Source organism: Nilaparvata lugens, chromosome 5 (assembly GCF_014356525.2).
Source record: "Nilaparvata lugens isolate BPH chromosome 5, ASM1435652v1, whole genome shotgun sequence".
Taxonomy (NCBI): Eukaryota; Metazoa; Arthropoda; class Insecta; order Hemiptera; family Delphacidae; genus Nilaparvata; species Nilaparvata lugens.
In genome coordinates this window covers 28,314,352-28,331,923 of record NC_052508.1, presented here as the reverse complement: position 1 = coordinate 28,331,923, position 17,572 = coordinate 28,314,352, and the positions used below count along the sequence as shown (strand labels likewise).

At 33.9% G+C, this 17,572-nt stretch overlaps 1 protein-coding gene across 2 annotated transcripts in view; it reads left to right on the top strand.

Moving 5' to 3' along the window:
* The window catches only part of LOC111044090 (blastoderm-specific protein 25D), a 60,788-nt gene that overhangs the window by 11,742 nt on the left and 31,474 nt on the right, over positions 1-17,572 (top strand). For both annotated transcript variants that reach the window (XM_039428090.1, XM_039428091.1), the window contains exons 4-13: positions 2,248-2,432; positions 6,020-6,216; positions 7,462-7,704; positions 8,855-8,995; positions 9,932-10,094; positions 10,909-11,025; positions 11,756-11,904; positions 14,013-14,230; positions 16,327-16,427; positions 16,868-16,978. In XM_039428090.1, the coding sequence (XP_039284024.1) occupies positions 2,248-2,432; positions 6,020-6,216; positions 7,462-7,704; positions 8,855-8,995; positions 9,932-10,094; positions 10,909-11,025; positions 11,756-11,904; positions 14,013-14,230; positions 16,327-16,427; positions 16,868-16,978 (1,625 nt within the window). The remainder of the gene's footprint in view (positions 1-2,247; positions 2,433-6,019; positions 6,217-7,461; positions 7,705-8,854; positions 8,996-9,931; positions 10,095-10,908; positions 11,026-11,755; positions 11,905-14,012; positions 14,231-16,326; positions 16,428-16,867; positions 16,979-17,572) is intronic.

The following is a 17,572-nucleotide window of genomic DNA, read 5'->3' as shown; positions in this document are numbered from 1 at the left end:
TTTTTTTTAATGCATATTGTATAGCAATGCTAGAATGACTGTTGATAAAGTTAGCCTTAAGCCGGCTCCAGACATGCATCATTCGGCAAACACCGAGCAGCGACTCGCCGAATCGCTAGTAGTGTGGATGGATGTTTGTCTATTCAGCAAGCAGCGAAAATTCGTGCTCGTTGTTTCAGCCGGCTCCAGACATGCGGCATTCGGCAAACACCTAGCATACTCGTCGAATCACGAGTAGTGTGGATGGATGTTTGGTATTCGGCAAGCAATGAACATTCGTGCTCGTTGTTTTCCCGGTCGGTGTGGGACTTTTGAACACATCAAAGTGGACGAATGTTCATGTGATATGTACATACCATATGTTAATATAGAACTATAATCCAGAGATACTACCTCTCCGAAACAGATGGTTAAAATTGGTAACTAAATTAATACCCAGTCCAATTTTGTGAGGTTGGCATTAAGTTGAAGGTTTCTAAACAAGATTTGAGTTCTGTCACATTATTAATGTTAGTATCAAGTTGAAGAACTTATCTATACTATAATAAAGAAAAAAACTGGCTTATACACGTACGGGATAGGAAAATTATGTTTCATGCATCATCACGCCTAAATTACTGGACTGAAATTAACTTGAAATTTTGCATATAATTAACCGAAGATGGTTTTAGACCTACTTCAAGCTCTTCAAGATTCTACTCGCTCATGTTCTTAATTAATCAACTTTTAAAATAGACCCTTGCTGAGCACGGGTTACCTGCTAGTTAATGAATAATTCAAATATTGATGAAAACTAGATAATAACCAGTCCCGTCCAGGTTATTGAATTATTTAAATATTTCTACAAATATTTCTTTTTAATCAATTGAAGTTAAAATTCTAGGGCTTTTCATGTCCTATACAGTTATTGACCCGGGTACTCAAGGTTTGTTTGGTTTATTTATAAAAGCAGAGTAAGCAGGAAGAGCATCTTCAATATCGAGATCCATGTTTATTTATTTATTTGGTTAGCACAAACAATACAATGGTTGAAAAAGAAAAAACATGCTATTGCCTAAAACTTTTCCAATTTCCTAATTTAGTTTCAAATTGTCCAAATATTATACATAGGTTATGTCCATTTCAATTTCTACACCAAATCACAATCTGAGAATATAGATTTGAATAAAACAAACAATTTTAAATTTGGATAGATTGATAGTAAAACTTTCGTAAAAACATGAAACAAACTTTAAATTCACAAAAAAAAATGAAACCACTTAAATTTTTAGTTTGAAAATATCACGTTCACCTTAGCTACATAACAGCTCTTTCATGTTGACGGTAGATGACATTCAGTTGACGAGTATTTGCTATTTCCAAAACGAGCAACTTCTCGGCAAACCACGCATATGTGTAGATGTGTGTGCTCGTTAATCGTCAAATATCTAGACGAATAGTTCACCGAATGCCGAACATTCGCTGCTTGCCGAATGACACATGTCTGCAGCCGGCTTTAACAGCAAATTCGCGATGCACGTTCTTGCACTCGATGATGATGATGATGACTGAAACAAAGATAATATTTTTGAAATCGTAAACATAACAAATCCTAATATCTATCTATTATATATATATATATATATATATATATATATATATATATATTATATATATATATATATTTATATTGTAGATAGTTATGTTTGAGAGATAAGTTCAAGTTCTATTTCAATGACGAAAGATTTCAATCTTGGAACTCTCCTCTCGGATATCATTAGCCCCACCTTCATTATAGTATGCATTGCTTTAGGACTACTTACTAAAATGAGCACACTTTTCTACCCCACCCTGAAAAACAGTTATTCCACGTTATGTTTATCTTTAAAAATAGTCTGTATTATGATTAAAAGCTATTTTATTTGTTAATTTATTTTATGGAAGCGACTTGCTATGTGGTCGCGCTAATAAGCTATCAATAAGAGAAGCTGAGATCCATGCGCCTGCTACTTCCGTTGACAACTTGGGGAGCCGACTCCTCTAAATATTTTGAAATTAATTGGATTTTTATTCTCAAATAATATACTTGGAATACTAAAGATTACAAGATCATAGCAAAATTACATATTAAAAATAAATAGAAATATCATTTACGGGTTTAAGAAATCGCACCCCGGTGGTTCGGAACTCGCCTCAAGCTGTAGTTCCACTATTATCATCCATCTCATTATCCACACACTAGCCTGGAGTTCATGTTTGGTGTTGTAGTGCTGGCAGAGTGTGAGGAGGAGGAGCAGCAGCAGCAGCAGCAGAGTGACTCGCCTCGTAGCCAGTGTGAGCTGGAGCTGAAGGCTGCCTGGCAGAGGCTGGGAGTCGGGTCGGACGGGTGCCTTGACCAAGCCCAGTTGGCCAGTGTGTGTCGCGCCATAGGCATGGAGCGCGCCGCTAATGAGGTACCTTAAGGGTGTGCAAAGGCTAAAAATAAACTTTCTACTCGTGATATTTTTCAAAGTTTTTCTTTTCGTATATCATTAAGCTATCAAAATAAAAAAGTTTTCTCAGGAAATTCTTTTTTCCGATCATTACTTTTTACTTTCCTTGCCCTATTACCATAGGTAAGGGAAGTATTGCTTTCCGGAAAAAAATTAAGGTACCCCAATTTATATACGTTTCAAGGTCCCCTGAGTCCGAAAAAGTGGTTTTTGGGTATTGGTCTGTATGTGTTTGTGTGTGTGTGTGTGTGTGTATATGAGTGTATGTGCGTCTGTGTACACGATATCTCATCTCCCAGTTAACGGAATGACTTGAAATTTGGAACGTAAGGTCCTTACACTATAAGGATCCGACACGAACAATTTCGATCAAATGCAATCCAAGATGGCGGCTAAAATGGCAAAAATGTTGTCAAAAACAGGGGTTTTCACGATTTTCTCGAAAACGGCTCCATCGATTTTGATCAAATTCATACCTGAAATAGTCATTGATAAGCTGTATCAACTTCGACAAGTCCTATATCTGTAAAAATTTCAGGAGCTCCGCCCCATCTATGCAAAGTTTGATTTTAGATTCCCAATTATCAAGCTTCAGATACAATTTAAACAAAAAAAAATTAAGTGAAAAAGATTCAGCATGAAAATCTCTACAATTTATGTTTAGTGACATTTTCACCTAAAATTCAAAATAAGCTCGAAATGCGAGAAAATAAGATAATTCAGTTGCAAACTGTTGGCAACTGTTGATTCTATTAAATCATTCACTATGAAGAGATAGCAGACTTCGTGTGTCTGCAGCGCTATTTTCCTATCACCAGCTGTCTCAGATCTTAGAATAGTGGATTTGATATGCGCGGGAACACTAGCGTCAGTTGATTAATTTTCATAACGGCAAGGAAAGTTGTGTGAGTGCGCCACACCAGATTTTTAAGATATGAGCGCCTGAAGTTTGAATTTTTGGGACAGGACATTTCAAATTCTGTAATATATAAATCCATGAGATTTAGAGGATGGATTCTCCATGGTATTGTTGATCTAGTGAAACAAAAATTTTCCCAAAATATCAATTTTTGAAAAAGTTTTTCAATTTACCAAAAATTACTCAACAAAAAGCTATTTTTGGTTATTTTTAGTAAATTGAATAACTATCTCAAAAATGGATATTTTCAGAAAATTTTTGTTTTACTAGATCAAAAATACCATGAAGAATCTATCCTCTAAATCTCATGGATCTATCTCTTATCGAATTTGAAATGTTCTGTCCCAAAAATGTAAACTTTAGGCGCTCATATCTCAAAAAGTAATGATCGAAAAAAAATGTTTTCCTGAGAAAACTTTTTCATTTTGATATCTTAATGATATATAAATTGAAATAAATTTAATAAATTGAATTGAATTGAAAAATCGAAAAACTTTGGAAAATATCACGAGTAGAAAGTTTATTTTCAGCCTTTGCACAGCCCTAAAACAACTCACAATACAATTATTGTCACTTTTGAAGAATTAATTTATAAGACAGAAAGATATTCATTTTTTAAAAAAATGCAAATTACAGAAAGATATTTATTTGAAAAACATGCAATAAAATAAAAATTTAATATACTCAAACACAGTTTCAAGATCAACAACAATAAAAAAATCAGAACAATATTATAATGAATGCACTAAGCTAAATTACTTTTAAGAACATGGTTTGCATGGGCAAATGCATGTGCGCAAACCATAGTTGAATACTCAGATTTCTACAGAGAGAAAGGAAAAAATGTTGATGCATTCAGAAGTTCATTTACTATTATTACTACATTCAGTGTATTATTGGACAGCTCAAAAAAAAGATTAATTAGTGTAATGATGCATACAGATTATAAGAACTAACAGTAGTCAGGCTGTCACACCAGCATATTCATCGATAATGGTGGGTATTGTAATTTGTTGTGATGATGTTTTCTGTATTGCCTACTTCCAGCTGTATTCGAAATTTCTTAAATTTTAATTCAAATAAGGATTTTGAGACGTCCTGAAGTAGGCCTACTATCTGATGTGGGAAGTGACGAGCCAAGTTGCGATACATAACATATGAGATACGATATAGAAGTAATTGGGTTGTGTAAGATTATATTTGTTCATTTGTTTTATTCAACGTGTTTTCAAACATGTAACACAAATAAGTCTCAAATACCTTCATATTCACTTTACAAGAAAACATTTTGAACGAATAAAAACATTTTGGTCAATTGATTGAAATTAGCTTAATTAGATCAATGCACTCGAGTCATTTATATTTATATTAAGATTAATTGACATATTAGTTAGTATGTGTTAGGCTACTACTAATACTGATAGTATTGTGTATGCTTGTTTTGTTGAATAAATTTAAATTTCTCTCTTGTAAAATCCCATTTGTAAATTTCTATCTAAATTTGGGAAAGGAACAGTTTTGGGCTTTAAGCCTGTTGTTCCTTTCCCAATCATTCATTGTTGAGTATGATATTGTAGCCTATGTATCAATGTATAAATAAATTTGTATTGCCGTATTAAATAAATACTATTGGGCAAGATTATTATCATAAGTATGAAAAACTTTAAAATCGTATGTGGTGGTGATTGAGATAATTCTGGTATTTCAAGTCAATTATAAAATTAACTGTTTGCTTGGTATTATAATTACCAAGTAAGCTCTTCTGATTGATTTTTGGAAAACCAATTTCTAGTTCTTTGAGATGAAACAGAATAAAGATATGAATCTTACTTTATTATTGTAGGAGGAATGATTTAGAAGAGAGCTTGGAACTTGAATGTTGTTACAATGAGATTAACTTTACTTTAAATTGTCAGCATTCCTTGTATTTAACATCAATGCTTTGCATTCAACCAATGCTGACAGTAAAAGTAAATACCTCTATAGTGCATTTACTTACCTCCTTTTTTGACATTGTGATAATTTGTTCGTACTGTAATTTATTCGAATTTCGTTTAGGATTATGTTTTTTCTCCCATTACTGTAGTTCGGCCGCTGTAAGAATTGAATGTAGAAGAATCGCACATAGAATCTAAATTATGTAACAAAACCAGCCCTACTCTTTCTCTTACAATGACGGAGGCATAAATGAGGAATCAGGTGGAGTTTCAGTCTTCAGCGCATGTGCTGAAATTTTGAAGGAAGCAGAACTGTAATCATAAAGGTCTGTTCAGATTCAGCTACGCTACTCTGAAAATCGTCTTATTTTCCAATGTTAAATCCAAGCTATGAATCTGTCCCGTTCACATCAGCCTTCAATGTTGGGAGATAGGATGGCTACGTCTTCCGAAGACGTATTTTAGCGTAGCGTAGCTAAGTGTGAAGAGACTTTAACTCTTGGGTCCCGTGTCGCTTCTCACAGCGGCCCAACTGTTCGATGGAATATCATTTATCTTGTCCCTTCCCATAAATGATTAATGAGTAAATATTATTCATTCATTATTTATTGTTTTGTATTATTTTTGGTCTCTTTTATTTTTCAATACTTATTTAAAGAGTTTTAATTATTTTATTGATTATATGGTTTCAGATTGTGAGAGAAGTGTTCTCGAAGGTGGGCTGCGATGCCGATGGCGGCAGAATCAGCTTCGACGAGTTTGTGCAGCTGCTGCGAAGTGGCTACACGTGTCCCCCCTCCCCGCTGCAGACCTCCCCCTCACCACCGCCCACCCCCACTCCTTTCCATCCCACCATCCATCCAACTAGTCTCGATGTCAGCTCTTCTGGGTAATGTTATTATTCTAATGTTTTATAGTTGTTATAGCAAAACAGTCTTACTATATTTTAAGGGCAAGAAATGTTCATGACAATCTGTTGTTGGAAAATACTGTAAAACTTTTCCAATTTCACAATCAAATAGTAAGCAATTAGCCTCAGTCAATATCTTAACTGCACCGTAAAGAGCTTTATTTTGTTTATTGATAATATCAGAGCTTCAGGGTACCCTCATTATATTTCTAATATTATTAAAATTTAATTTACATAATGTAACATCAAGAATTCCACATTTTCTATTCAATAGTTATGTTAATAATAATCACTGACAGTAGATCTGGAGCTGATTTTTTAATGACAGTTGATACACTGTATTTAATATTAATGTAGTTTGTCGTTTTCAATAAGCAACATATTAGGGGGGGGGGATAAATTTGACTGATTTTATGAATAGCATCATAGCCACCTCTAATACAAGCCCCGGCCTACGATATTGCAACGTCGCAGTGTAGGCCTAGAATCTGATACATGATTGGTGAGAAAAATCAGCTGGTATTTTTAAAATCTTTTTCACCAATCATGTATTAGATTCTAGGCCTACACTGCGACGTTGCAATATCGTAGGCCGGGGCTTGTATTAGAGGTGGCTATGATAGCATGTATTTTGTTGCTGATGTATTGTTTCCAAACTTCAAAATTATCCCTCCAGAAAAACATTCATTCTCGTACTCGTATACTGTTTGCCGTAATTCATAATGATTAAAATTGATTTGGTTTGATTGATTTATTATACTTTTTTTTTAATTATAGTTTATTATTAGTTGTATATTATATGAATTGTAGACCTTCCATCCTATTATAAACGTTTATCTAAGCCCGAATTTATTGTAAGGTTCATTTATTGTCAATCACAAACCATTATATTATTCAATAATATGATTGGGGGAAGACAACAGGCATAGCCCAAAATTGTCTTTCTCCCAAACTGTGATGAATAAATTTATGGTAGGTTACATTTTTTTGAAATTATAAGATTGTTACTATAACCTTTTTCAGGCTGCCTCATCAACTATATGAATTCGGGAGGGAGGGAAATAGTTTTTTATTGATTCTGTTGTTTCTCTCCCTATCATTGTTCTGATTTTGTGTAAGTGTAAATGAAATAAATAAGTTTCATAAATAACGAACTCGAAATACTCTATTCCACTGTATTTCTAGACTTTTAGTGATATGTGACGTTGTGGTTGTGTTGAACAGGTATGTTTCGGCGGACAGCGTGGTGGAGCTGTGGGAAATGAGTGGAGTGCCGGATGCGGCCTCTCTGCTGCAAGAACTGGGCGTGTCCAGCTCGCAGGACGTCAGTCTGTCGCTGCTGTCCGGCATTCTCGACGAAGAACTGCGAACCCTGCGAACCAGTAGTGTCAAACTGCCATCCAGTCCACTAGTCACCTACCTAAGTGCCTCTTTGACTCTATCTCATGTTCAGCTCAAGCAATCCAAGTGAGTGATCGTTTTCATTTTCATCTCCAAGATATCAGAGCTGAGCTTTTTCCAGCGATTGTTTTTAATTTTATCCTTTAAGAGTGAAGTTAGGTATGTAACTTCTGCTTCTTAGATATTTTTATTTCATTATACAAGAATACTTCAAGTTTCATTCACCACAAGTGAAATAAGTTTAATTCACTACAAAAATGAATTAAAAGTATATCTATTCTTTGGATATTGCCGAAAAGTTTATGTTTTTGTCGTGGTTCTAATACAGGCTTTAACCTGTGTCACTATATTGTTCTCATTTAGTCAACTTTGTCATTAATTATTCATGTGCTACACTCAGTAATAATAATTTATAAGAATCTGAATTTCTTGAATAAAATATTAAGGTTGATTGGAATGAATATTAGTATGTGTTATACTTAGTAGGCCTATTAATAATTTGAATATGAATTATTTGAATAAAATAATTGATAGAGGTTGAGAGGGCCATGTTAAGATTGGTGCTGCTCCTACTGACGGACAAGTTCTCACGTATGCCAGTAGATTTCCACCAAGCTTATGCTATTATTAGGTGTATTGAATAATAATTTAATGATAAAATAATCCTCAATCAGTTCAGTTTGCTTATATTTTAATAGTATTTTAATTAATAGTACTTTTACTATTTAGGAATACAGTAGAACTATTGATACTATTATGGTTTATTTATTTATAATTTTCCAGGGAGGAATATTGTTTATTTGAATTGATTGTGATTCATTGCATTTGTGATGTATAGTTTAAGTGTTTGTTTTTGTGGAAATAAATTTGGATTTGAAAAAACTAAGACTGTGGTATCTGTATATTTTTACTTATTAATTACTTTACCTTATTTGAAATATAGTATTTTGTTGAACTTGATTAAATCAATGAAAATTACATTTGTTTTCCTCTATTTTCAAATAGTGGAATAAAAACATCAACGAAATAACAACTATTCCACTATTATGATTATAAGACTATATAATTATTTTTAAAAATATACCCTTTCAAACAGTCTTAATTTATTCAAGGATACTTCTAAAATCTTTCAAAAATCAAGCCACACTTATAAAAAATTGAATAGTAAATGAAGTGGGATTGAATTGTTCTAATTGTATGTTTTGTAATTGTTCAGGAACAGTTTGGAGCAGTTGACGGGAGAAAGAGACAAGCTGCGCAATGATTTGGCGGAGGCCAACCACAGAGCCACTCTGCTCGCTCAGGAAGTCGACGACAGTCACGCCCGTTTGGAGCGCGCCACCCAGAAACAAGTCAAGTCAGTTCAACTCATCACATGTTCACCGGACAAAACGTCCTCAATATTTTGCAATATTGCACTGAAATATAAATGGTTCAGTTACGAGAAAATATAAGTTACTTCGTCCACATAAAAGCGAATGCTCACAGACGGAGGAAAAATCCCTCTCGAGGCTATCAGCGCACACAGATTATGTTTGACGCACACAAATAGATTACGTATATCTGCAAACGTTTGTGTTTTCCTCCGTCAGTCTTCATAAGTCTGTCTGTTGCTGTGTGCGTTCGCCTTGAGGCCGCTGCTATTTCAAGCTATCTTCTCGTGACTGGACGATCTATAATATAATAAAGGAAAGAATCTCGTCTTAAACATTCACGGGATAGGAAATACACGAATGACGCATCATCATGTCTGAACTGATCTATAATGAAGTTCAATATTTCAATCACCTTCACGATGTTTTGTTCCACGATCTTATTGTCAAATGGATAACTTGAAACTCGAAAACGTTTTTCTCTATTAATGGTGTTCATTCCAAATAGGAAATAAGTAACTTGAGAAAATGAACAAGTTTTAAACTAACCTCAAAAACCGCTATCACAAATTTATTGATCTGATCATTTTATTCAAGGAACCCAGCAGTTAATTCAACACAATTCAAATTGGGTTGCACTAGATGGAATTAGTTGCAATACGTGATCAGCCAGGACCTCCTGCAGTTTAAAGGAAGTCCTAGATCAGTCAGCTCAATGCTGAATAGGTTAGTTTAGGTTAGTGATAATACTTATCTGATAACACTTGTATTAATACAGGTGTTCTGATAATGACAGTATTAATATCAGGTTACTGATAACACCTGTTGGTGTTACATATCATCAAAATATTTTGTAAGGAAAAAGTATCTGATGTGTAATTGTTGGAACCTATTGATGATGTCGGGTTGATGTTGTGCAGGTTGTTGGAGCAGAGGCATACAGAACAAGTGAAGCAGTTGACCTCGCAACTGGTGACTGAACGTGAACAGCTGACTGGCACCACTCTCCGGCTGGAGAAGAAGCTGGCCGATGTACAAGAAGAAGAATCCCGGCTGCGTTCCGAAGTATCTTCACTGCAATCGGTATGCCCCTCTTGTTCCAATTCCTCAATCATTCAATCAACTCCACTGCTAACAGAAAACAGAATCAATTTATTGATGTGCGTTTATATACTGTGATCAGATCAATAGACAATAGAAATCTTGAAACACTCAAGTCCAAAACTTCTCTAATAATACTAATATCAAGTGACCTGGCTGGCACAGGTCTGGTGTCAGAGTTTTCGGGTCGCATCTGATCAATTTCAGGGCCTCAGACATGACCTTACGACTGACATGACTTCTCTTCTTCTTAGTTTGAAATCAAATACCTCATTAGTATTGATCGTAAACATTATCAAATTTATGGCATGTTATGCCATTCATTATCTTGTCTATTTCATTCAACCCTTTTTTAGAAATATCTCTAACGGTCACACAATACAGCGACTGTTTGATTAACAAATATCGGCACAAGGATGAGCTTGCAAACTATGCAACGTCTGAATAATATTCATATCACAGCTAATAACAAGCGCTGCCATGCACGTTTAGAGTAATATGCTATTCCTTTAAGATGTACCATATTCTTTATGAAACATCACTTTGAAAGTCATCTATCAATAAATCAATTAGTTGGTTTCAATATTGTTAATGGTTTTTATGATTTGGTTCCATATGGTGATAATTTTTATATTTATCCAAATTTTTAAACTTCTCTTGTATCACAATCCATAATATTTTCGGTGTATCCTTTCCACTTCAAGCTAGATTTATCAATTGTCCAGTCTGATTCTGGAGCTAATCTACTCTTTTTTTGTTGATAAAATTTAATAATCTCCCTTGTTTTTTCATACAGGAATGTTTGAATATGGAAAAAGAGAACAGGAATCTTATTGAGCAACTGGCATTGAGTGAGACCACTAGAAAGCACGCTCAAGATGAAATTCAACGCATGGAATCATTGCAAATTAGAGTAAGTTGCTACTTATTCTCCAATAATCCTCCTAATCCAGCAATTAATGGTATCCGCAGTATTTTTATTACATTCTCTTATCAAATTATTTTTGATTATCAATTAAATCGTTTCTTACCCCATCAATGTTTTATGAAGACAACTTGAGTAGTATAAAATGAGGTGAGGCATTAAATGCCAAATTTAATGGGAATGGAACAAATGAGCCGGACAGTGGTTGTTTCAGTATATTTTCTAGCTGGGCGATATTGGGAAATTTTTATTATTTGTTATGTTATTGGTAATAACTTATGATCGTCCTGCAACATGCCAATAACACCTTATTATAATATTACAAGTATTTATAGGAGTTGAGTTCAATAGTTATCTTATAAATTTTCATGATTTTATAAAAGGTTATGATTTCTTTATACATCCCGAACTGCGATGTACTACAAGCTTTTTACACGCTTTTATACATGTTTTTTTCATACCGACATGCAGTCAATTATTTGGATGGAGGAAACAATCTGTTACTCACAGGATTGGAGCACGCCGGATCTTCACTACTATTTCACATAGTCAGAAACTGAAATGAAAATGAAAAATGAATTTAAATGAAAAAAAATCTTTATTAGGCGGAGTTAGGAGAGCATGTCTCTTGGTATAAAAGTGTCAAAAATCGTGTGTTTATATTTATAAAATATAAAAAATCTATATTAGGTCATTAAATATATTTTGTTTCTTTCAGTTATCGGAGCTTGAAGGAAGTAGTTTCCAAGTAGCATCTCTTGTCGAACAACTAACAGCACTGCAAAGTGAAAATACCAAGCTACGAGATCGCAATGATGAATTGACCACTCAAATAGAGACTTTATCAACACGTCTCTCGAATCGCAAGTGAGTTTCACAATTTGATAAATAATTTTCTAGTGTTATGAATTGAAGTTTTCAAAACGTGCTTCCATCTACAAATTTTCAGAACCAGCTTTTATTTTTTTCAACAAAATTTGAAGTTCTTTTGAAATTATTATTAATATACTGTAGAACTATTTTTTAAAGTGCCTTCTATCTTGAGGATCCTTCAAGAAACTCTTGCCCTTACACAGGTTTTATATTTATGCAGCTATTATAATATAGTAACTCAAAATGAATATCAACATGTATTAACTTTTCCTGTTATTATAATGACTAAACTGTAGATTGTTTCTTTCAAACATTATTATGTACTGTATATACTTTGTATATATACTTGACTATAATATTATCCTCTTTCCTCTTCTGTTTGTATAATCTCTTCTAGGGAAATCACTTTTTTTATTCATTTACGATACAAATGACACTGATGTAATAACATTGGTAGATAAATAATGAGGAAGTCCTTGTGCTATTTTTCGTCCAAATTTAGGTAACACAGTCCAAGATAAGGTTAGTCTTTCCCGTGTACAATTTCTATACAATTTCAGTCCAAAATAAACATGGAAATTATAAATGTTGAATTTAGATGGTTTTAAATTAATGAATTAAGTTAATTAGAATAATTTCACTTAATTACCACTAGAGTATATAATATTGAGTTATTTAAGAAAATTTGAAACCACGGAAGAAACACAATCTTCTAAACACTAGTGCCCGGTTTCACCAACCTTGATCAAATATAGCCTAGCCATGGTCAATTAGACCATAGTCAAAATTTGATCACTCGTTCAAACATACAACTGTTTTTCAACCTCGGGATTAATCAAAACTCCGTTGGTCACATCTGAACATGGTCAACTCTTGTAGCTGTACTTTTCTGAAGTTGGCCAACATGTTTGCTGGCTTGCTATTGGCTACATCTGATTTTGATGGATGGAAATTACTGAATTGCTGTAATATAGTAAATATAGTAACATCCCATAATACTTAATACCGGTATCAGTTTTGCTGCTCATATTCAGAGGGTAATTTGCGCTGAATGCTTTTTTTTAATTTACCGTCAGGCCGTCAAAAATTCAGATTACTGTACTGATTTTTCTTCATATTCATTATTTCGGGGCCTTCTTATATACGCCCCTGGCACAGACGTTTTGTATAGTCACACATCTATAATAATATGAATTGAATACTCTCGTACAAAGAGATTTACAAATCACCATCTATTTTGACAATTTTTTTATGAACAAAAGAACATTCCAATTCTAATGAGACACATTGAAGCAGCAAGGTTAATAATCTAAGGATTGAATAATATAGGCCCACTGTGTAATAAAAGAGTAAAGCAAATCTTTTTTAAAATCTTCCTTTATTTTCCTTTAAATCTTTCTTTTTTTAATAATTTACTAATTAAAAGATTCCGAGAACGAACCTAATAAATAACTTACTACAACTAAATTCAATCGCACTAAAAACTTTGAAATTTTTCATTGCGTCAAAAACATAACCCACAAACAAGCAAGGAAATTGATCGAACCAGTCTTTTGATCGTGTTCAAATAATTTGATCGCCGGTTCGGCGGCAGTCAAACTTAACCATTGGTTTGACCGTGGTTGAACGTAACTGGATTTGGTGGAACTAATTATTGCTGATTTGATCGTGGGGTAGATATTAACCATGTTCTAATGCCTTTACCAAGTGCATAAAGCTCTTTTTTCAAATCAATTTTTGATTGTATACTTGATTTTTTTAAATCAAAAAATGATATAGCATTGTATTGACACTTGATGAATAAATGATAAATACCCGTAATTACTTATGTCCCAAAGAAAATAAAAAGGTTACTAGTAATTCTATGTGATGAAACTTTCTAGTAGCCCTATTGAAATATATAATGAACATTTAACCGATACATTCAACGCTCAAATTTTATACTGTTGTTATATTAATGTGTTATTGTATTTTATTATTTTGATTGTATGTATTATAGTATTAGGATTAGTATTAGTACTGACAAGTTACCTGTCAAATGGGATTATTCCCAAAATTGATGTAATGTAATGATTATTAATAAATAAATAATGTATTTGCAGACAAGGAAGCAGCATGTCGCTGGAGGGGGGGAGCGGCGGTGGGAGTGGGGGTGGTGGTGGGGGCACGAAGCGGAGAGGCCAAGGCCATTCGCCGGTGCGGAGTTGGGTGGATGTGCGCGGCGACTGGGGTGACACTAGCTCTCCTAGTCCTCGCCAGGGCAAAGTCAGACGCTGTTGTACAGAGAATGATCTTTCACTCGATAATGTTCCTATGGAAGGTGAGTACAAGTACCTCTCATACAATGTAGATATGGCCAAAACGTGTCACCTATGTTCTCTAGGTACACGTTTTGTCAATGGGCACGGTCTGGGAACACGAAAAAGTGATAAATTGTTCAATCACGTGACTAGTGCAAAATGATCCCATGGAATGCCATTAAAAAATCGTTGGTTCAAGTTTTTGGCGCGCACTTATGAAGTTGATTTACACCAAAATGTGTCGTTTCCTAGCTGCGTTAATGAACAAAGGCTGTTTTACTAACTTACCGTCTAGAAAAGTGTGCATCTCTTTCATTCCATTACTCTCAAATTTTCTATGGAGAAAAATTCATTTAACGAATGGTTATCAAACATCATTTTGTTGGTTATGTATTCTATGGCTATGCTACGGTAAACAAACAAGCTATCAGCGCAGAGAAGAAAGCAGACTACAATTCAATCGACCAATGAGAGCTCTGAAAATTTGAACTTTCACAATTTACCAGCCTTGGACTGTAGGGCAGAAACTTGGAAGTGGAACTAGTTTCTGGTACAGAATCTGTCAAAATTCTTCCCATTGGATGCGGAACTTTTTACCTGGTGAATTGTGAATCGACCAATTTACCACATTCCATGTTCCCAGAACGGGCTCAATTACGATGACATCATTTCTGATTCTCAACTCTAAAGCTAATTCACACACATCGACTTTATTGCTGACCTTAAAAATTCTACCAGATTTAATGGAATTCATAAAGACGCAAAAACTCGTGCGTCAAGAAATAGATGTGTGTGTAACCAGACTAAAATGATTAAATAACTAATATTACTTGGAATAGCCAAAACCTAACCTCATCTAACATGTCACTAGCGCATGCGCATAGCGGATGCCCCAGTGCGGCAGTTGCACACTATAGTAAGGTCCACGTTATAATGGCAATGGAGAAAGATAGGAGAACAGCGTTTCCGATTCTCTGCCTTGCCACTGCCTTCTATAGAGGTTATTTGATACCAGTATATCAATGTCATACTGTTTATTCATGATTAAAATATAATCAATGATATCTTATTCATCAAGAAAAATCATTTTACAATTATTGAGTAAGAAATTGTCATAATAGAGATTAAGTATATAGATAGTTAATTATATTTCTACATTGTTAAAAAAACCATCAGGCAACGCTGCAGAAAAGGATCTGCTTTGACGAATGATTGACAAGGACAGCAACAACAATGCTAATCAAATACTGCCATCATAACGTGGACCTCACTATAGTGCTTTGCATCAGTCTCATCGTTTTTGGAGTTTTGGTCCTTTTCCAATCTAAACACGCTTTGCGGAGGGTTTTTAATAAGAATAGGCCTATTACGTAAGATTGGAATATGATGCTGATCATAGGCTTCAATTTTGCGAAGTCATGTTAAATGGAGTGGACTGATGAGTGATATTCTTAGAGCATTTCGAGTTACAAGGCGAGTTTCAAATTATCATATGAACAGACTGCAGACACAACTGTACCGATTGGTATAGATAAAATCATAATTAAATAACATGACTGTATATAAACCATAAATATTGATAAGCAATTGAGTGATCCCGATTTCATGTTTTTAGATTTTCATTAGTTGGTCGAGTAACTTAGTTTATTAATAAGTACACATAGTTAATTCAGAAAGTCATTAGTCTTGTTACATAATATGAAGTAACTATGCACCTATTATAGTCTAAGCTTGTGACTGAGTTTTAGTGACTTTTGTGACCCTTCGGTACATTATGTTGATACAGAGCAATCTTAAATTGGTTATAATTATTTTAAATTGTATTTATGTTTTTTTTTCATTAAACGCAAGCTATATAGTAAGTTAAAGCTTGTAACTATAAAGTAAGATATTAGCTTTAGCTAATAGCCACTATATAAGTAAGCTAGAAAGACATTAGCTTTAGCTAATAGCTTACTATGTAGGAAATGGACGGTTATACGTCCAAACTCTGCCGTTTCATGTAGATCCAACACTATATTATTCTATCATCATTCAAACTGTATTTGATCTTCATATATTTTGAATTATTGAGGAGTTGATGCGTTGCAAAATTGATTGCATTGTTTATTTGCAGGGCTTGCAATCCGACCGTTGAGGCATAGTGAGAGTGGGCTTGGTGCTGATCTTGAGACCCTCGATGACTCACTGACGCTTTCAAACTGCAGTGATAATACGGTGAGTAAATCAGACCTATCGCCATTTAAATAACTCGTAACTTGGTGAACAAGTTGAACAACATCTATTCTATTTTTTTGAAATTTGTGTTATGAGATCAAAAAATGCTGATGCTGATTGCGAAACGTTAAATGTATGTGAAATGTTGAAAGTTTTTCAAGCTGGACAATCATGATTTACCTGCACAAGAACCTGACTAATTATATAATTATGTTTTTAAATGAAAAACATTCATTATTATTTTGCAAAACTGTAGAGTGAAACCAACTTTGGACAGATTATTATAAAAGAACTTTCGATATAAGACAGATCTAGTTCTGATAGAAGACAATGTGTCTCTTATTTAATTTGCCACAGTTCTCTATAATAATGTTAAGTAATAATTATGCTACATTTTCAACAGAATTTGTCTTCAATGGCCTTTGTTATTTATTTTTCAGATGAGCTTCAAAGTAGGAAGTGATTCGAGCAAGGACATTGAAGTGGAGAAGCTGCAAGCGTACATTTGCGAGCTCGAACGTTTAGTGGAACAGTATCGACTCAAACTAGCGGTAAACACTTCACATATTTAAAACCACCTCTTTATTCATCCCAGTTTTGTACTATACCACGATTTGATAGTGTAATTTATGTAGTTGCACCGTCAAATTGTTTATATTAGAATAATTTCACTTCACATTAGTTGTCAGATACTATTTCCAAATTATCAATATATGTTCACACCACAATTTGTAATAATTACAGGTTAATATTTTATATTTTATTGTCGACTACACAATAGTAATAGAAGATTATGATTCTTAACCAGAATTTAATCTATACTCAATATTGTATCAATAATAAATAGCCTTATTAATCTAACGTGAACATCCGAGTTCGGTTTCGATTATCTTGATAATAATTATTAGTTAGTTCAGTACTAGAAAAAAATACTAGAAAATATAAAAATGGTACACTATTTGATTGTAGTAGAATAAGATCTCTTAAGAAGCGTTATTAATAATTATTATCTGTATCGCTTTCATGTGATTTATAGAGATTCATAGACTATCATTATCATCCCGTTTTTAAATTCTAACTCTTCTTGCCTTCTAACTGTGATAATACATCCCCATTGAAACCTTAAGTCATGACAAATATATATT